The 21858-nt window shown below is 43.8% G+C and overlaps 1 protein-coding gene across 2 annotated transcripts in view; it reads left to right on the top strand.

The window, feature by feature from the left end:
- Positions 1-21858, top strand: part of KCMF1 (potassium channel modulatory factor 1) — a 182484-nt gene that overhangs the window by 87537 nt on the left and 73089 nt on the right. For both annotated transcript variants that reach the window (XM_033915495.1, XM_033915503.1), the window contains exon 2: positions 17457-17624. In XM_033915495.1, coding sequence (XP_033771386.1) covers positions 17457-17624 — 168 coding nt within the window. The remainder of the gene's footprint in view (positions 1-17456; positions 17625-21858) is intronic.

Raw genomic sequence — 21858 nt, forward strand, 5'->3', positions numbered from 1 at the left:
GTGGCCCAGTGAGCTCATGAATAAATTGAATAGGATTGGGGATAATGGGGAGCCTGGTGGGATGCCACAGAATGCCTTCCAAGGGTTGGAGTATGATTCTTGCCTTTTGACCATGTATTTGCAATTTTGTAGGAAGTCTGCGAACCATTTCAGTACAGTTCCTGTTATTCCGATTTCTGAGAGTTTGGTTAGTAATAATTGGTGGCCCACTGAGTCGAAGGCTGCGGAGATATCAGATTGGAGTAAAATGGCCTGATGACCCGAGCTTAGCAATTGTTTGATTTTAGTGATTAAAATGATGAGGAGAAGCTCAGTGCTGTGCTGTTTTCGGAAGCCATATTGGGATATATGAAGGCAGGAGTGTTGCTCTATGTATGAGGCTAGCTGCTTCCTGATGTGGGATTCGAGGATTTTAGTGAGGATTGGATTGCCAGCAATCGGTCTGTAGTTGGATGCTATGGAGAGGTCTGCTTGGGCTGTTTTCGGTATAGGGGTTAAGGCTATTTTACCCATTTCTTTGGGTAGGTGCCCTTGGTTCAAGGAACTATTTAGCAGGTTAGTGAGCCAGTTAATGATGTGATGCAGAGCTGCTGAAAGAAGGTAAGGAGGACAGTTGTCAAGGGGACTGCTTCGTAAGGCTAGTTTTGATATTAGCATATGGTATCGGGGAGGGAAAGGTTAGTGAATGAAGACCAGATCTGGTCTGCATTTATAGGTTCAGTGTATTCCATATAGTTGTGTTGGGACGAGTTTGATGAGACTGTCTTGGCAACTTACAATTGGACCAATTTGACTTTGTTGAGGAAGAAATCTGCAAGTTCTTGGGCTGAGATTTTGTTGGAGAAGGTTGCAGATTCTTGGTTTGGGGGGCTGTCAGTTGTCGTACTAGGCGTAGTAATTTTTCTTTGTTTCAGATATGTTGTCCTTATATTTGTTTATGGCTGCTCTCCATTGTGTTCTGTGTTCTAGTGTCATGTTTTTCCTCCATTTTCTCTCTAGACGTCTGCATAGCTGTTTGTCTAGTCTTAAGGACTCCGTAAAGCAGGGCAAAGTTCGGTTTGGTTTTAGTTTGCGTGGGTGGAGTGGGATACAGTATCTAGGGTTTTGGCTGTGATTTTGTTCTAGTTGGTTATCACTGAGGTGGTGGTGTTCGAGGGGGAAGGGTGTGATTTTGACACTATGTTCCAGAAGAGATCAGGTCTTGTTTTCCTGCGGAATAGTCTAGCGTCTTTGGTGGCTTTGGAGTTCAGGTCTGGGTCAGTTAGGTTTATGTCGAATTTTAGGAGAAAGTGATCTGTCCACGGGACAAGAGACCATTTAGCCCTATTGACTGTGTTAGGGGGAGAAGATACAAATAGATCTAGGGTATGGCCTTTTTCATGGGTGGGGCCTGAGGGTATGATAGTGATTTGGCATTCCTCAAGTAGTCTTGAGTTTAGTGACTTCTTTATTTTCTGCAGATTCAAGGGGTAGGTTGATATCACCGAGTATGATTAGATTGTCATGTTGGCAAATGAGGGGTCTCGACTTATATTCAGATCAACTTATATTCGAGTATATGCAGTATTTATTTCATTTGTTTATATCCCATCCTTCCCAAAGAACTCAGAATAGGTTTCTTGGACAAATGAGTTACATAGTAATAATTAATCAGACAGGTTACAGTGGCATACAATTTGTACTTCCTAAATTAACTTTCACAGATCCTAAATTAACCTACATATTCTAAGTTAATATTCACAGGTAATATATTTTGTTCATTCTAGATTAACATTATAGTTACATAATAAACTAGTCTATGGGTGTCTGACATTTTTGTATCATACATACATATCATAAGGATGCAGGCTATGGAGTTAGGTGAAGAGATGCGTTTTTATTGCTTTCCTGAAGCTTCTTCAATGGATCTGAAGTGCTGAGGCAATTTATTCCAGTAGCTTGGTAAGAAATTGGAGTAGGATCTGCATCTGGCACTTTGGAGTTGGAGGCTATGACCAGGGGATAATCCTGGGAGCGGAGCGGTCTGTTCGGGACATAAGGTAGAAGTTTGGTTGTTATGTAGTTGGATGCCATGTTGTATAGCAGGGGTCTCAAAGTCCCTCCTTGAGGGTCGCAATCCAGTCGGGTTTTCAGGATTTCCCCAATGAATATGCATGAGATCTATGTGCATGCACTGCTTTCAATGCATATTCATTGGGGAAATCCTAAAAAACCGACTGGAATGCGGCCCTCAAGGAGGGACTTTGAGATCCCTGTTGTATAGGGACTTATATGTTAGTACAAAACCTTTAAAAATGCAATGTTTTTTTGGACAGCCAGCATGCTTCCAATAGTGCATGTGATACTGGGTCATGAGTGTGAAGATTTTTTTAGAAATCTGATTACTGCATTTTATACCCATTGTAGATGCTGTAGATTCTTAGCTGTCAGTCCATTGAATAGTGTGTTGCAGTAGTCCTTGCGGGATAGGACAAAGGCATAGAGAAGTTGGGTGAAGTCAGATTTAGAGAAGTAGTTTCTTATTTTCTATAGTTGTTGGAGATAGTAGAATGAAGAGGACACCACTTGGGTGATTTGGTTAGAAAGTAACAAGTTTAAGTTGAGAAGTATTCCTAAGCTGTGCGTTCGATCTTTTGCGGTTTCCAGAGGAGAGAGGATCAGATGTGGGTGCAGTGCTCCGTGTGGATCCAAAAGAGTTCTGTTTTGGAGATGTTTAGTTGCAGTTTGTGAGTGGACATCCAGGTGTTGATTTCTGAGAGATAGTTATGAAGTTCTGTGGTCTGGGAGTCACGGTTTTTCCCTAGTGGAAGATATAGTTGAATGTCATCGGAGGAATGTAGCGAAGGAATGAATCTTGATTTGGTGTTTATGGGCTATTTCTAGGACCAGTGTAATGTAGGGATTGTGATGGGCCTGGGGGTATGCCTAGTGCCAGCAATCTGTCTTCAACTCCAGGTGCAAGGACTAGCACTCCGTGGAGGACTACTATGAAAAGACAACAGAGGATAACAGGAAAAACTGTCCACCAACATTTTGCAGTTCCAGACTTTATTGTCCAGTTCAAATTGCACTAGTTCTGGTTGCGGCCACACAGGCTTATCACTTTGATCCTTTTTTGGCTAGTTAAGTGGTATATAACGATTTTTAATAAATATTAATAAACATTTCAGAGATGTTCAGGAAGCTTTTCCCATCTGACTCCCTGAATTACAGATTTCCCACTGACCCGTCCTACACTCTGGAGCTGGGAACTGAACCACCCTTTGAGTTGATGGTCTAAGACAGGGGTGACCAATATATCGATGTGTATACCAGTGGTCTCTAACTCATGGCCCGGGGGCCACATGCAGCCTGCCAGGTACTATTTTGAGGCCCTCGGTATGTTTATCATAATCACAAAAGTAAAATAAAACAGTTTCTTGATCATATTTCTCTTTAGCTATAAATGACAATATTATTATTAAGACTTAGCCAAAAGGAAAGATTTATAAACCATAAAGAATTTGACCTCATGCAAAATTGCCATTTCTTTAATAAGACATTAGCTATTTTTTCTGAGGCCCTCCAAGTACCTACAAATCCAAAATGTGGCCCTGCAAAGGGTTTGAATGCGAGACCACTGGTGTATACAATCCATAAGTGACCCACAGGATAGAAGCAAAATAATGTATACAATAAAATGACCCAACATGGCCTGTGTTTCAGCAAAATAAAAATGCCTTCCTCAGGGGTCTTATAGAGTCCTTGGCTGTCTTAAATATAAAAACATAAAAGTCACAAAAACCCAAGTAGTTAAAGAGGCTACAAACAAGCAGCACAAATACAGACCACTCAAAATGAGGGAACACACTTCAAACTAACAATTGTATAAAGAGCTACTGTGTATTTTATTATTTTCCTTTCCTGCTGAGGGTGTGACACATACTTATAACAATATAGAAAAACAGCCTCAAAGGCTCAACAAGCACAGAGAGCAGGAAACTGCCCAAATGAACTGTGCTTTTCTGGAGCACAGAAAACTATAATTGACTGGTGTTGTCAGAAAAAAAAGAGAGCACAACTAAAATCCCACTTTTCTATAGGAAAAAATGGTGCACTCCAAAAAAAACTGGTAGCACTATTTAAGTAGTTTATCAAAAACAGTCACACTCCCCAGCCCCCCCAAGGTTAGGAAAGCTAAATTGTATGTAAGAAAAAGTTCTCCAAACATATCTAAAGCCAGAATCCCTGTGTTCAAGTAAAGCTTAGTGAAGGGGAGATGGGCAAGGCTGACTAACATGAAAGAGGAAAGAAGCCTTATGTTAATTCAGTGACCTGACATTCCACATTCCTGATAAGAGGAAATAACTGGGTGGGATCTTAGACCAGGGGTGCCCACACTTTTTGGGCTTGCGAGCTACTTTTAAAATGACCAAGTCAAAATGATCTACCAACAATAAAATAAATTTGAAAAACACAAAGCACACTGAAAGGCAGAGAAAATGTTAAATTATCATTCATATTCTGGGGGGGTTTTCAAAGAGGTCAAGGCAGATGACTCTATGCAATGTCAACTCAGTAACAACCATACAAAAATAGACAAATATACCCCCTCCCTTTTTACTAAACCGCAATAGTGGTTTTTAGCACAGGGAACTGAGCTACTCTCGACGCTCATAGGGTCCCTGCGCTAAAAACCGCTAAAAGGGAGCCCTAGTGCAAAATATAGACAGCAGATATAAATTCTCAAAACGGACACATTTTGATCACTAAATTGAAAATAAAATCATTTTTCCTACCTTTGTTGTCTGGTGATTTCCTAAGTCTCTAGTTGCACTTTCTTCTGACTGTGCATCTAATATTTCTTCCCTTCTTTCTGCCTCCTGTATGGTTCCTCTCCTCCAGACCTTATTCTCTCCCCCAACTTTTTTTTTTCCCTGCCCCCTTCTTTCTTTCTGTCTCTCTGCCTCCCTTTCTTGCTTTCTCTTTCCATGCTCCCTTTCTTTCTGTTTCCCTTCTTCTCCCTACCCCCCTTTCTTTCTTTTTCCCTGCCCTCCGCCAAGCCACTAGGTTTGCTGCCGCTGCCATTGAAGAACAGGCCCCCAAGCCGCCACCGCCCCAAGCTCTCCCTGTGGAAGTGTCGCACTGACCAGCATTCCGCTCCCCGACGTCAATTCTGACGTCGGAGAGGAAGTTCCGGGCCAGCCAGGCAGCAATTGGCTGGCCCAGAACTTCCTCTCCGACATCAGAATTGACGTCGGGGAGAGGAATGCTGGTCGGTCCGATGTTTCTGCAGGAAAAGCTTGGGGCAGTGGTGGAGGACGTCAGGGAGAGGAAGGCTGATCAGCCTGGTAGATCGGGATGGCAACACGAGTCTATCACGGAGTCCAGGAATACCTTTGTGGATTGTTTTTATGATAATTGTTTTTAAGTTATTTGGATGCTTATTAAACTACAAACTGGTACATCTGATCTTCTGTTCCACAATCATTTTGTTATTTTGCTGTATTTGTAGCTGTCATATTTCTACCAGCGGTCTCATCTGTTCCACATACTATTCCTTGTGTTTTATTGTTTGGCAGAAAACATTTGTTGTATCTTACTCTTTAGCTTCCCCCCCTTTTGCCTGCTGTAAATTACTTTCTGCTTTTTCTTCAACCATTGATTAGCATGCAGCACAATTCTAATTTGGAGTTCTGCTAGGGAATTTATAAACTAGAATAAAATGAGTTCTGACATCTTAACAGTATTTAGTAAGTTGTTTCCAGAGTGTGAGCTGCTTAATTTGAAGACAAATACTGTACATCCATAGTGCTTGAAACATAATGGAATAAAAAGTGAAGGATTATGGTTTTTTTGTTTTGTTTTTTTTAAAGAGGTTTGAAACGTTCTTTATTCAATAGCAGTGATAGGGAAATGTATGAAAAGGAGGTATTTCATAATTTATTACTGCTACGAAACACATACAGTAAAACTTACCAGCCCATTGCAAATGTCAGCTGACATGACTGTATATAGGCTCAAATAGAAAAGGAAATGCATTTCTGGTTTTATTTCTTCAGAGTTGAAATACTTGCTGACTTTTGCTGTAGCTGGTAGGGATCCCCAAGCACCGCCGGCTGAGTTCCTTCTCCAAAGTATCCAGAACTCCCTTCTACCAAGCGTAGCACTCGCTGGCAGCATCCTGAGGTGCCACTGAGGTGCCAGCATCTGTGACTTAGGGATGTTGCTGCTACCTGCCAAGCTTGGTAAAAGGGATTTTTGACCACCTTCAAAAGATGTATTTAGCTGACATAGCTTGAGGGTCTTCATCAGCTGGAGTATTTATATTTTATACAGTGGTACCTTGGATTATGAGCATAATCCGTTCCAGGAGCATGCTCGTAATCCAAAATGCTTGTTTATCAAAGCGAGTTTCCCCATAGGAAATAATGGAAACTCGCTTTGATAAGTTCCCTCCCCCCACGAGAACCAGCATTGCTCCCCCCGAAGGCCCCCCCTGCGATCCGGCATCCTCCCTCCCGCGATCCGGTACCCCTCCGCCGCCGCCGCGATCCGGCACCCACCCCCCGCCACTTCTTACCGTCATCTGGGCACCGGCATGTCCTATGCGTTGGTGCCGGTGCCCGAAGATCGGCCTACTCTTCTACTGGGCCTTGAACATCTGCGCATGCTCAAGGCCTGCGAGTTCACGTTCTCTCCGAGGCACTGATTTTGCGAATGTTTTCCTCGTCTTGCAAAACACTTGCAAACCGGTGCACTCGTAAACCGAGGTACCCCTGTATTTACATTAGAGACTTTGACAGAAACTCATTTACAAAGTATGTATTCTTCCCAATTAATATTTCCAAATTAATGAAGTGTCTTTGCTTATTTGTAAATTGGTCTCTACCAGAGCCTCAAATTCAGTAGCACAATTAAATCAAATAATTACTTCTGAAGTTTATGTGGATGGGTGGAGATGTAAAAGATTATTTGCGGGATGGATAGATTGAGTTCAGCAAGGATGGGCGATCATAGGTTTGAGTCTAGCAGGGATGGATTTGATTTCAGCGTGGACGGGCAGGCATAGGTTTGATTCTAGCGGAGACAGATTTGGTTTCTGTCCCTGTGCAGCTCTCTATGGCAGAACCAGTATCATTCTTCAGTCAACTGTTGTTCGGATTGGGTGTGTTTGTTCTGTATAAACCTGTGCTACTGCAAAAACTGATAGTGTGCCTTGAGAGTTTTAGAATTTTGCCAGTATGACATGAGATGAAAAAGATTTAAAAAAATCACTGAATTAGACTAATAAAGTTACTCATTCTAGATATTCCTACTCTGCCCTACTGTTGTGGCTCCATTTGCATTCTGTTTTATGTTTTTCAGTGGTCTGTCTTCATAGGCGTGACTCTGGGTTGTATTGCTCTCTGTCCTTTTTTATGGTTTTTCCTCACAGTTCTTGATCTGTCATGTCTTCTCTTGTATATCTCAGAATTTCCTGAGTGGGGGGAGCTATTCACATTTTGAGAATCTCTGCTTTAAATTAACTATCCATTTAATTTTCATAGATTTGACTTGTTTCCTAGATTAAATTTAAAATTTTGCAACAGACTAAACAGTACAGGGTTTCTGTTACATCTCTTCCGGATTCAGTACACTAGGTGTTCAATCCCCTCTTGTAATCTGGGAGTTTCAGAAATCCAAGCACTGAGCACATGCTCCTCCCACCTTAGAGAGAGAGTTAGAGCCTCCTGTAGTTTCAATTTTTGCAAGTAATCCATACATAAGTCTTTTGGATATGCTCTGCATATTTTTCTTAGTTTTTTCATTTTAAGTTCTTTTTTTTAATTCAGTGGCTTAAGTGCCATGAGACCCTGTGCGGTGTCCTCTGCTGGAGGAAAGGATGCAGACCTGTGGAGCTGGACTGCTGCTTCACAGAGAAACTTTGGTGGAGCCAGCCTGCTTGTACTACCCTTCTTAAACTGGGTCTATTCCCCTAGGAGTTCACTTGCACTCTGATCTTGTCAGGGGATTAAACACAGGCTATATGCATCCTAAGTAAAAGTTCCTCCGGGTTTCAGGTCACTGGTCCTGTGGACAGGGTAACCTGGGGGCAGACTGGCAGTCTGAAGATCTTTAGGCATGAAAGGCATAGAGAGAGTGGAGAGGGACAGATTCTTCAAACTTTAGAAAAATAAAAGAACAAGAGGGCATTTGGAAAAGTTGAAAGGGACAGATTCAAAACCAATGCTAGGAAGTTCTTCTTCACCCTGGAATGCGCTTCCAGAGGACGTAATAGGGCAGCATACGGTACTGGGGTTCAAGAAAGGATTGGACAATTTCCTGCTGGAAAAGGGGATAGAGGGATATAGATAGAGGATTACAGTTCAGGTCCTGCACCTGTTGGGCCACCACATGTGCGGACTGCTGGGCACGATGGACCTCTGGTCTGACCCAGCGGAGGCACTGCTTATGTTCTTATGTTTAGGTTTGGTCATTTGGAACAGTTTTTGAGGCAGAAAATCCTTTTCCTCCATTCAGCTGCAGTGTAACAGAACTGGCAAGTAAGCACTTCACAGACTATAAGTACACCTCTATTATTTCCTATGGGAGGTTCAGGGGTGATCTGTGAGACTCTGTAAAATGTGTTTTTCAGAGTTTCTGAGGGTATGGTTCAGGTCTCCTACCTCCCCAAACTCCAAATTGCTATTTTTTATTTTCAGCTTTTCTTTATTTTTGCCATTTTTGGAGCAAATTCACTAGCGGTGGCCATCTTAAATTTTTATCAATCTTTTTATTTTTTCAAATTTTATTTCTGCCTCAAAACCCCTCAATTTGATTAAAAATCATTTGAGATGGACTCCCCAGCCCCTAATCTGTTAAATGTGTGCATTAATTTTGCTGGATTGGTGCCAGATCAGTGACCGTGTACCGCCTGCTGCAGCACACTGGAGGAGAGGATGGGAGTTTACGGCTTCACCTCCTTCAGGTCCTCTAGGACTGGGGAGACGACTAGGGTCCATGATTTCAGGAAAAAATCCCACCCAGAGGCCGTTCTGGAGTCTGACACCATACATTGGCGTTCCGAGTCTGGGGACTCTTTTAGTGCGGTGCAGGCACCTCAGCAGGGCCCTGCAGTGGACAAAGGGTGTGAAATTTCACCAGGCTTTATTCGGCTCCTCTGGAAAGTGTATTCTTCAGACCCAGCTCGTTTGCTGCAGCCTGCGGGCATATCGGTTTCTTCTAAGTTGGTTGTGCCACTGGCAGAGCTCGATGCATTGGTCGCCATATGGATATTATGCCTTTCTTATCTCCTGACACTGTTTCTATTTTGGATTCAGCTGATACCATTGCTGGGACTATTTATTTATTTTTAAAATTTTTATACTGTTTTTATTCAAAACAGTTTACAAGAAGTTACATATATAAGAATCCATACAAAAATAAGAAGATAAAACAGACATATTCAGTCTAATATAAAATCAATTGCCCAGATCAATGCATCAATACCCTGAGAGTCTGGATTTGGGTGAGGATCCCTCTGTCTGCAGACTTTTTAAGCATGGCTCCGACTACCATTTTCTTGCTGAGGTTCTGAAAGAGCTAAAATTGGAATCTCCATCTAACACATCACAGTATTCGGTCATGGACCATTCTAATGTGTTGTTCTGCTTTTTTTTTTCCATCCCAGCCACAGCTTCTTGTTCTGGTTATGGAAAAATGGGATACTCCAGAAAGCTCTTTCTGGTTCTCTCTCGCAATGTCTAAGCTTTATCCACTGGCTTCTGATTTTCAGCAGGGTACCTGGCGCAAGAACCTCTCTAGTGATGGGGGAGCAGTGTTTAAGAACTCCAAATATCACAGAGTGGATATTATAATTTTTTTTTTTTTTAAAAAGCTTTTTGAAGTGACTTCAGGAATCAAGGCGGCGACAGCCTCCTTTATGGCGCGTGCCTGTCACACGCGATTATGCAGTGTGCCCTCTGCGGAAATGGATGTGTGTCCCCAGCTAGTGATGGACGGTGTGGATTGTGTGGCGGACACCCTTTATGATCTCATTCGAGTTCTTGCAGCTTATGCAGTGTCTGCGCTCTAGTCTCTTTGGATCTGTCCTTGGGCTTGGGATGCTGCCTCCAAGGCCACTTTAAACAGACTTCCTTTCCAGGGTCAGCGTCTTTTGGGAAAGATCTAGATGGTCTCATGGCCAATGTTGCTGATTGCTTCCCTAAATCTCTCCCTGTGAACAAGTCTCGCTGGACTTCAGGAGGGGATTGTAGTCATTTTTATCCCTCCCACCGTTTTCATCAGGGATCCTCAGACTCTTCCTTGCAGAATTTCCAGGGATACTGTCCCTGTGACGACAATTCCAATTACAGACATTCTCAGGCATCCGGATCCTGGGCAGCTACTACTCTTAAACAGCCCCAATGACACAGAGGACCAACTTTTTTAGTTTTACCAGGAGTAGACTTGCATATTCTTTGATCCATGGGTGCTGGACATCATTCGGGAGGGGCACAAGATAGATTTCTTTTGCCTCTGTCCGGATTTCTTTCTGAACTTGCTGGCAGATCGGCCAGAAAAGAAATCAAAGGTCTGCACTACTCTGCAGCTTCTCTTGAACATCTGAGCAATAGAACCTGTTCCATAACGAATTGGGCTTTGGCAGATACTCCTTATATTTCATCATGCCACAGTACGGCTCAGAGGACTGGAGGCCAGTTCTGGATCTCAAGTTGGTCAATCGTTCCCTGCAGATTCCTCATTTCTGATGGAAACCGTGTGAACAGTCATTGCTGCTGTTTCTCCTGGGGAATTTCTAGTGTCCTTAGATCTCACGGAGGCTTACTTCCATATTTCAACCTTCCTGGAGCATCGCAGGTTTCTGCATCTCCATATTCTACAACAGCATTTCCAGTTTGCGGCTCTTCCTTTTGGGTTCTTGACAGCTCCTCATACTTTCACTGAAGTGATGGTAGTTGTAGTGGCTTTTCTCCACTGACAAGGCATCCAGGTCCATCCTTACTTGGACATCTGATTGATTCGGGCTCCGTCTCAATAGGAGTGCGCATGTGTGGGGAGACAGTGGCTTGGGTTGGATTGTCGACTTCAGTAACAGCATCAATTGGCTCTTCTTGATCTTAGAGTATCTGGCCTTCTCTTCGACACCTGGCAGGATCTTGCATTTCTTCCCAAGCCACACAGTCAGAAACTTCAACAGAAGATCATAGATCTCCTGATCATCCAGCTCCTACACCCTGGCATTATCTGCAGGTGCTGGGGTTCATGGCAGCTTCCTTGGAGATGGTCTCCTGGGCCAGTGTGCACATGCACTTTCTGTAGGAGTCTGTTGGTGGTCTTCGCAATGTTATCCCCTTCAGATGCCGCTCCCCTAGACGGAACCAGTGTGCTGCAGTCTGCACTGGTAGCTTCAGAGGGATGGTCTCCACCAGGGCAAGCTTCTTAGGATTTCAGAGTGGATAACTCTTTTGATAGATGCCAGCCATTTGGATTGGGGTGATCACTGTAGATACTGTTCCATGTAGGGGTAGTGGACTCCTCATCAAGAGGTGTTGCTCGATCAATCGTTTGGAGCATCAGGTGATTTCCCTAGCATTTCTCTCTCTCCAGCCCAGTGGCATATGTAAATTATCAAGGGACACAAGAAGTGCTCCCTTGGACCAGGAGGCTTGCATGCTGTTTCACTGGGAGGAGTTACATCTTTGGTCTCTCTCAGGGGCGCACATGGCTGGAGTCGACAATGTACAGGCAGACTTTCTCAGTCAACAAGTCCTGGACCAGTAGAATGGTCCCTCGTGAAAAGTGATCTGTCTGGTCGTACAGTGCTGGGGTCAGCCCCAGATGGACTTGATGGCTTCAGCAGAGACCTCAAAGGTCAAGTGCTTCTTTAGTGAAAGAACAGAGTGTGAAAGCTTAGAGCGGGATGCCTTGGTTCAGCTCTGGCCAGCTCAAGGTTAGTCGAGTCCTTTGCCTGGTAGCGGCGCATCCCAGCTTCATGATTCTAGTTGCTCCAGCCTGGCCTTTTCATCTGTTATATGTAGATCTCATCTATTTTCAGCAGCACAGGAAGCTCAAACTCCCTCTTCATTACAACCTTCTCAGTTAGGATCCAGTGCCTATGAGTCCCACAGTGCTTTGGTCTTATGACATGGCTCTTGAGTGCTCAGCCTTGATGAGGTGTGGTTATTCAGAGGAGGTCCTCTCAATGCTTTTGCAGTCCAGAAAACCCTCAACTATGGTTTCTTATGCCTAAGCCTGAAAGGCTTTCCAACAGTGGTGTGCTAAGGACTGGGTGGAGCCTGAGTGAGCTTCCATTTTGGTGATCCTGGCTTTTCTTCAGACAGGCTTAGTTTAAGGGTTTAGCAGTGGCCTCCCTTGACATTCAGGTATCAGACTTTCATGCTTCAGGGCACACAGGGTTTCTAGTTCGTTTCCTGCTCATCCAGATGTGACCAGGTTTCTGAGGGGGGCGCTTCATTTATGGCCTCTCTTGTGTCATCCTTTCCATTTGTGGAATCTTTATATCGTTCTACAGGGCTTTGTGGAAGCCTCATTTGAGCCACTAAAGGATGCTACTCTTCTGGATCTGACACATAAGAACATAAGAATTGCCGCTGCTGGGTCAGACCAGTGGTCCATCGTGCCCAGCAGTCCACTCACGCGGTGGCCCTCTGGTCAAAGAACAGCGCCCTAACTGAGACTAGGCCTATCTGTGTATGTTCCTGTTAAGTAGGAACTTGTTTAACTTTGTCTTGAATCCCTGGGGGGTGTTTTCCCCTATGACTGACTCAGAAGAGCATTCCAGTTTTCTATTACTGTGGGTAAAGAACTTCCTTACATGTGTTTCTGGTCGCCTTTGTCTCAGCATGCCGTATTTCAGAACTTCAGGCTTTTTCATGCGGAGATCCTTTTCTCCGTATTACAGATGCTGGAGTTGTTCTCCATACTGTACCTTCCTTTCTACCAACAATAGTTTCTGCTTCCCATGTCAAACTAGGAGATTCATTTGCCTGTAGTTCCTTCCACAAGCTCGGAGCGAAAGGATAGACAGGAACCTAGGCATCTCCGGCTGCGCTAGGGAGACCAAGTTCCTGGATGCTGTAGGCGATTGCTTCCTGGAACAACTTGTCAAGGAAAATACAAGAGGAAATGCAATTCTGGACTTAATTCTAAAAGGACTGCAAGGACCGGCAGAAGTAGAAGGGACCCTGGGACCGGCAGAAGTATGATCCGCTTCTACCTGGATGCAGGAAACATCAGTCCAGAATGACGGCCACTGCACTGAACTTCCGAAAAGGGAATTACGAAGTGATGAGACACATGGTGGGGAAGAAGATTAAGAAGAGGATAAGCACTATAAAAACGCTAGAGCAAGCTTGGTCCCTTTTTAAGGACACAATCACCGAGGCGCAAAATCTATATATACCATGTATGAACAAGGGATCCAAGAGGAAAAAGAAAAAAGAACCGGCGAAGAGGTGTAGAGGTGAAGGAAGTGATCAGAGACAAGAAAACTTTGTTTAAGGAATGGAAAAGGTCAAAATGGGATGAAAACTGGAACAACCACAAACAGCATCAAAGCAGGTGCCATAAGGCGGTAAAAGGGGCCAAAAGAGACTATGAGGAAAAAATAGCCAAGGAGACGAAAAACTTCAAACTGTTCTTTCGATATATTAAGGGGAAACGACCCATGAAGGAAGCGGTGGGGCTGTTGGATGACCATGGAATAAAGGGAGTGCTAAAGGACAAAGCAATCGCCGACAAACTGAACATATTTTTTGCATTTGTATTTACCGAAGAGGATTTACACAGCATACCGGAACCCATCAGGCTATATGCTGAAAATGAAGACAGGAAACTGACAGGGATAACAGTCAGTCTAGAAGAGGAATGCAGGCAGATTGATAGGCTTAAAAGCAATAAATCTCCGGGACCGGATGGCATCCATCTGAGGGTCATCAAGGAACTGAAAGGGACTATAGCTGAACTGCTTCAACTAATAGCTAATCTGTCGATCAAATCGGGAAAGATTCTGCAAGACGAAGGTAGCGAATGTTACGCCGATCTTCAAAAAAGGTTTGAGGGGAGATCCGGGAAACTACAGACCGGTAATTCTGACCTTGGTACCGGGAAAGATGGTAGAGGCGCTGATAAAGGACCGCATCATTGATCACCTTGATGGACATGGTCTGATGAGGACCAGCCAGCACGGTTTCAGCAAAGGCAGATCTTGTTTGACGAACTTGCTGCACTTCTTCGAGGGACTAAACAGGCAGATAGACAAGGGTGACCCGGTCGATATTGTATATCTGGATTTTCAAAAGGCGTTCGACAAGGTTCCACATGAACGACTACTTCGGAAAATTGCAAGCCATGGAATCGAGGGTGAAATACTCATGTGGATTAAAAACTGGCTGGAGCATAGGAAATAGAGAGTGGGGGTAAATGGACAATACTCAGACTGGAAAAGTGTCACCAGTGGGGTGCTGCAGGGCTCGGTGCTTGGACCCGTGCTCTTCAACATCTTTATAAACTATCTGAACATTGGTACGACAAGTGAGGTGATTAAATTTGCGGACGATACAAAGTTATTCAGAGTATTGAAAACACAGGGGGATTGCGAAGATCTGCAATGTGATATAATCAAGCTCGAGAAATGGACATCAACATGGCAAATGAGGTTCAACGTGGATAAGTGTAAAGTGATGCATGTCAGTAACAAAAATCTCATGCACGAATACAGGATGTCTGGGGTACTTGGAGAGACCTCTCAGGAAAGAGACTTGTGAGTTCTGATTGACAAGTCGATGAAGCCGTCCACTCAATGCACAGCGGCGGTGAAAAAGGTGAACAGAATGGTAGGAATGATAAAGAAGGGGATCACAAACAGATCGGAGAAGGTTATCATGCCGCTGTTCTGGACCATGGTGTGCCCTCACCTGGAGTACTGCGTCCAGCATTGGTCACCATAGATGAAGAAGGACACGGTACTACTCGAAAGGGTTCTGAGAAGAGTGACTAAAATGGTTAAGGGGCTGAAGGAGTTGCCGTACAGCGAGAGATTAGGGAAGCTGGGCCTCTTCTCCCTTGAAAAGAGGAGACTGAGAGGGGACATGATCGAAACATTCAAGATACTGAAGAGAATAGACTTAGTGGATAAAGACAGGTTGTCCACCCTCTCCAAGGTAGAGAGAACGAAAGGATACTCTCTAAAATAAAAAGGGGATAGATTCCGTACAAACGTAAGGAAGTTCTTCTTCACTCAGAGAGTTGTGGGAAACCGGAATTCTCTTCTGGAGTCTGTTATAGGGGAAAACACCCTCCAGGGATTCAAGACAAAGTTGGACATGTTCCTGCTAAACTGGAACGTACGCAGGTGAGGCTGGACTCATTTAGAGCACTGGTCTTTGACCTAAGGGCCGCGGCGTGAGCGGACTGCTGGGCATGATGGACCACTGGTCTGACCCAGCAGTGGCAGTTCTTATGTTCTTATGCAAGTTGGATGTCATGAGAGTCTTACTACTCTGTTTGAAGAGGATTAATGATTTTCGGCTATCTTATCTCTTCTTTGTCCCGCCTACTCTACCTTGACATGGTTGGCTGGTGTCTAAGACCTTGATCGCTCGATGGATTCATATGGCCATTTCCACGACTTATATAACCTGTGGTAAGCAGCCACCAGTTTACTTTAAGGCGTGTTCGACTAGAAGTGTTGCTGCTTCATAGGTAGAGTCTCGCCTGATTCATCCAGTTGAAATTTGCATAAGAGCATAAGAATTGCCGCTGCTGGGTCACACCAGTGGTCCATCGTGCCCAGCAGTCCGCTCACACGGTGACCCTTAGGTCAAAGACCAGTGCGCTAAATGAGTCCAGCTTCACCTGCGTACGTTCTGGTTCAGCAGGAACTTGTCTAACTTTGTCTTGAATCCCTGGAGGGTGTTTTCCCTACAACAGACTCCGGAAGAGCGTTCCAGTTTTCCACCACTCTCTGGGTGAAGAAGAACTTCCTTTCGTTTATACGGAATCTATCCCCTTTCAATTTTAGAGAGTGCCCTCTCGTTCTCCCTACCTTGGAGAGGGTGAACAACCTGTCTTTATTCACTAAGTCTATTCCCTTCAGTATCTTGAATGTTTCGATCATGTCCCCTATGAGTCCTCTTTTCAAGGGAGAAGAGGCCCAGTTTCTCTAAACTCTCACTGTACGGCAACTCCTCCAGCCCCTTAACCATTTTAGTCGCTCTTCTCTGGAACCTTTCATGTCCAGTAGCAGGGTGGCTACTTGGTCCTTTTACTTGGTTTTACCGGGTGAATGTGGCGGCTCGCTCTGATGCTGCTTTTGGGATCTTGGTGTTGTGGGCAGGCTCTTCTCCAGCCCCTCCCATTGCTACCATTGCTTTGGTACTGAATCTGGAAGGAACATAACGGAATTGAAGATTAGGCTTTCACCTTTGATATAATCTTCTTTTTGTTAGTTCCTGGAGGATTCAATACTGCCCAAGCTCTCACTTGTTCTGAATCACCTGCTTTCTGCCTCGCTTATTCTCCTTACAGGCTTAAGGATCTTCCATACAGTTGACGGATCCTATGGGAAGTTTTTCAACTTCTATGAGTATGCATTGCTGAAGGCTGTCTCATATGGGTGCTCCTTGCACACAGCAGGTTTGTTCTATATTCTTCATCAATGTTTTTCTGTGTTGCCATTGTGCCTGTTTATTACTTTTTTCATGATTTGCAGAGCAGAATACTTCACAAATTGTTTATGTTGCTGAGGAGTTCCTCCAGGTACCCCCCTTTCTTGTCATGGATTTGTTCAGGTATGTTGCTTGGCTTTGGGACTGAACAACATAGGGCTCTAACTCTCTCTAAGGTGGGAGGAACATGTAGTCAGAAAAGTGTTTGGATTTTTTCAACTCCCAGATTGCAACATCTAGCATATTAAATCCTCCAGGGACTAACAGAAAGAAGATTATCGAAGGTGGAAACCTAATCTTCCATTAAATTAATGGAAGTACAGAAGCTGTGTTTCCAGTGCAGATATGTTCTCTGCTTACAGTAAATAGCATTGTGATTGGCATATTATTTCCCATATCATTTTAAAATAGTATGCCTGCAGAAAGGTTTGAAAATTAAATATTTATTTAAGCCAGCCTCTGTTCTCTCTTAAGCATCAGAAAAGCTATTATCAAAATATAAAACAAGGATTTGCTTTCTTGTGACTGTTGCATTTTTAAATTAGCAAGTAAACTAGTGATACAACTGATGGTTTAATATTCCACTTGCAAGTATTCCATGAAAAAACTCAAAATGTTTGGAATATTTAGACTTTATACCAGTTGTTTTCTTTAAATAGGTAGATCTTGATTTTATTTTATCTGTCTGTACTTGTTATAAACATGTCTGTCTGTGGTTAGAGATACAGCAGTTAGGCAAACAGTATCTCTTATTCATCAATCAAACCATTTTCTCTGTTGCAGGTGTTAGCTGCGATGCATGTTTAAAAGGAAATTTCCGAGGTCGCAGATACAAGTGTTTAATTTGCTACGATTACGATCTGTGCGCATCGTGTTATGAGAGTGGTACGACGACGACAAGGCACACGACAGACCATCCAATGCAGTGCATATTAACCAGAGTAGATTTTGGTAAGTGATATGTACTCCTCTTAGCAGCAGTGTACTTGATGTAGTTTTCAGGAATTTATGCTAGAATCCAAGTTTATTTAATCTTTGATATACTGTTTATGAAAGACATGCCTAAACAGTTTACAATTATCAAATATTATAATAAAGAATTAAAAAGAAAAATTAGAGGGGGCGACAAAACAAGTTGACTTACTGGAACCAAAGGGAATCAAGTAAAATTACTAAATAGGATATTTTTGTGCAAATAAGAAACCTGATAACTGAAAAATGTAATTCACTCTCTTTGTTGAGCTTTTGTTAAACCCCTTCTTAGTTGCATTTTTGTCTTCCTATCTTGGTTAATTTCTTTGGCTTCAATATTTAGTGTTTGCAAAAAAGCCATTGCCTTTGACCTGCCTTGTTTGCTTATTCCTTGAATTGAATCATAATTTTCTGCCCAGGTATTGAAATGTACAGTGCCCCTTTTTGTGTTTTATGTCTCCCCCCTCCCCATTTTAAATAGATAGGGAGAGGCTGCAGTCTGAACTTAAGATAACTGCTTCGATTTTTTTTCTCTCTTTTTAGAGCAACTATAGCAGCTTGAGCTGAAAAACTGAGTGCTTCTCCATGTAGGTTTATTTATTTCCTACAATTTATGGATTGCACATATTTAAAATGATTAGTGCATTACTGTAATAATAGACATCAGGACTTGTTTACTGTAGTGCATCTTAGTTGACATAGGTCTAAAAAGATACATATAAAAAAATACTGTAGTATTCCTTTTTACCCTGCTAGACCAGTACAGATTGACGTATTTCAGTAAAATCAACAATATAGGAGTGATGCAGCCTGGAACTTGTCAGTATTTGGGTCAAGTGTACCAATATTGAAAATCATTCACGCTCAACCTCCAAATTGAATAAAATTTTGTGTGGACATTCACTAGCGTCTCAAACTAAATGATGCAAAATTTTTGGGCAGGATCTCTATTGATTCGAGACTTACAACTGAATGGAGGTCACCTTCAAAGTGCTTTGCTCCACATAACACAAAACAGAAACTTTGTCCAGGTGCGGCAACCCAACAAAATCTATCAGGGGACTGACTTTTTTTTTTTTTTTTTTTTTTAGATTAGTATAACTCCTTGTACTAAGTTTCTTTGCAAAGTTAGGAACCTAACATGAGCTTGCCTTCCCTTCTGTTTCTTATTTTTTCGCTTAGGTTGCTTAAACTTTGTTTCTCGGTGGCTTCAGTGCCTTGAGACCCCTCCCTGGTGGTCTGCTATCGGAAAAAAGGACGTAGTCCTGCGGTGCTGGACTGCAGCTTCACAGAGAAGCTCTGGTGGATTTGTGAAACCAGCCTGCTATGTGCCATCTTCTTACAGTACCTGGGGTCCATTCCCGTGGAGTTTACTGGCCAGTGACCCTGTCACAGGTTTCTAGCGCAGGCTGTGTGTGTTTGGACAGAAACCCACCTGGATTTCTGGGTGCAGGCTGCCTTTCCCGCCCCCGACCATGTGGCAGAAGATCTGTGAGGGCGGAGGTCTCTGGCCAGCTGGCAGTCCGACGATCTTCAGTTCCAGTGAATTTGGAGCTGTTTCTGAGGCAGAAAATCCTTTTTCTCCACTGAGCTGTTTTAAAAATGCACAATGGAGATCCCTAATGATAGTGCACGCAACACTGGAGAGACGCATGGTGGGAGACTTGACTCTTGGCCCGGGTTGCAAATTTTGTCAGGTGTGGGAGCACTTCTGGCAGGACCTCACACCGCGTGCTCGCAGTAGACTTTTGAATCTTTAAGATTTTATTCCCACTCTCAGCTGTTGGACTGGCCATGGATTCTTGGGGAGGGGGGGGGATGGGAGGGGAACTGATTATATTGTTGAAAATGTTATTTCCTGAATGGTACTACTGTTTGTATTTGCTTCTTACTGCTGGAATAATAAAAATCATTTAAACATAAAAATGCTGATAGACAAAGGCACTACAGAGACTGTGAGTACCTGCATTATTGCCTATGGGAACTTCGGGGATGGCTAGTAACTTGCTTTAAACTCTGTTTTTCACATTTTCTGAGGGCAGGGTTCAGGTCCCCCACCTCTCCAGACCCCAAATCGCTATTTTTTATTTTCAGAATTGTTTTATTTTTGCTGTTTTTGATGCAAATTTGTGACGGCTGTCATCTTGGATTTTAAAATTGATCTTTTTTTTTTTTCTTTCTAACTTTCAATTCTGCCTCAAAAACCCCTTGATTTGATTCAGAATCGATCGGGATGGATTCCCCAGCCCCTAATCTATTGGATATGGACATTGATTGCGCCCGATCAGTGATTTTTGAAGTGTGTGCCATAGCGCGCCGGGGAGGGGTCAGGAGCTTCGGACTTCACCTCCTCAGTGTCCTCTTGGGCTGGGGAGCTGGCCTGGGTCTTCCGAAGAAAATCTTGCCCAGGGACCATTCTGTAGTCTGGCGCAGTTTGCCTGCATTCCAAGTCTGGGGACTCTTTTGACTCTCAATAGTGCCCTGCCATGGTTTTGGAATGGGCCTTATCACCAGATTTTATTTGGCTCCTCTGAACGGTGTATCCTCAGATCCCGCTTGTTTGACATAGCTGGCTTGGTTTTTTTTGGTCTATGGCAGGTGTCTCAAGGTCCCTCCTTGAGGGCCGCAATCCAGTCAGGTTTTCAGGATTTCCCCAATGAAAATGCATGAGATCTATGTGCATGCACTGCTTTCAATGCATATTCATTGGGAAAATCCTGAAAACCCAACTGGATTGTGGCCCTCAAGGAGGGACTTTGAGATCCCTGGTCTATGGCATCTGTGGCGAAGCTTGCTTTTGGGAGCTCTCTTGTCTGGCCATGCCAGATTTTGATTGCAGTAGTTACCATGCAGATTTTATGTTTCTTCTATCTCCTGCCACTGAATTTAATTTGGCTCTGGCTGATGCCTTTGCTGAAACTTGTGACTCGCAACCCCCTCCCCCCTCCCTCCATCTGCCTCCACTTGGCGTTCGTACTGGTGCATGGGTGGCCATTGGGAGAGGCTTCTGCAGCCAATGCTGGGCCTGTGCTAGCCCTTGTGGCTTTCTCGCTTGGTCCGTGAGGAGGAAGAAGAGGTGGTGGTAGTGGGGGGCGTGGCGCAGCGCCGGACACGGGCAGCACCAGTAGCCTAAGTCTTGGAGGGGGGCGTTGCACTTCTATGATAAAGTTTAAGCTGAACCAAACTTGGACTTACGACCGGGAAGGCTTCAAGAAACGGGCAGCCTACCTGTGTTTCAGAAACAAGCTGGAGAATGAGGTGAGTACAGCTTAAAGAGGGGGCCAGGGCTTTGTGTGCACAGCTGTTCTGCAGTGGGGGGTAGCAAATCTTGTCTGAGACACCAGCTGGGCTAGGCTGTTCACTTCCCACAGGGGTTTTATGCGTTGGTGGAAGGGGTGCATAGAGTCAGCTGTCATCACCTCCCCCCCAAAAATCCTGCCCCGCCCACCCCTATCCACTGACTCTCTCCACGTCCCTTGCTTTAGGGTGGTCAACTTTCAAAGGCTATTTTGAGGGAGGATTTTGAAGCATGTGAGGACTGAAAGGAGGGAACAACTGAAACTGATCACCTGGATGGAGCCAGCTCGCAGCAGCCTGAGCTGATGGTGTCAGGGCAGGCTTCTTCGGATATCAAAGTGGATGACTATCATGACAGTTGCCAGCCTGTCGGGTGTAAGGATTGTTAGTGTGGCCCCCCACAATATTAGGTGGTAGGGGTTACGTGAGAGGCGCCCTTACAAACGCCAGGTCCCAGGTTCAGTTCTCTCACTGAAGATTCACCAGGAAGTAGACTCAAATAAGAAACACAGCCAGAATGATTGCATAAAGAATATATTATAGAAATATATATATTGCATAAAGAATATATTATAGAAATAGTCTTACAGAAAAGCAATATTCAGAAGCATTACAATTAAACATTACAATTAAGTAGAGAGCAAAGCAGTTTCCCTGCTTTACAGAGTTCGGAGGCACAGAGACAGAGAGTCTGAAGTTCTAGGGAGAGCCAGAAAGAGAGAGAAAGGGGGATGGGGTGATGGTCTAAGTTTCGGGTTCCATAGATAAAGAGAAGGATAGACAGAGAGATAGACAGAGAAAGAGAGATCTTCATGTGTGTTGCAGAGAGGAGGCTTTTATAGCTTGGAATCTTATTCTGAATATAGAAACTATTGTATGTCCCAGTATCTTTCTGTTTAGAATTTGTAAACTGTTT

The sequence above is a fragment of the Geotrypetes seraphini genome, chromosome 1 (assembly GCF_902459505.1).
Source record: "Geotrypetes seraphini chromosome 1, aGeoSer1.1, whole genome shotgun sequence".
Classification (NCBI taxonomy): domain Eukaryota; kingdom Metazoa; phylum Chordata; class Amphibia; order Gymnophiona; family Dermophiidae; genus Geotrypetes; species Geotrypetes seraphini.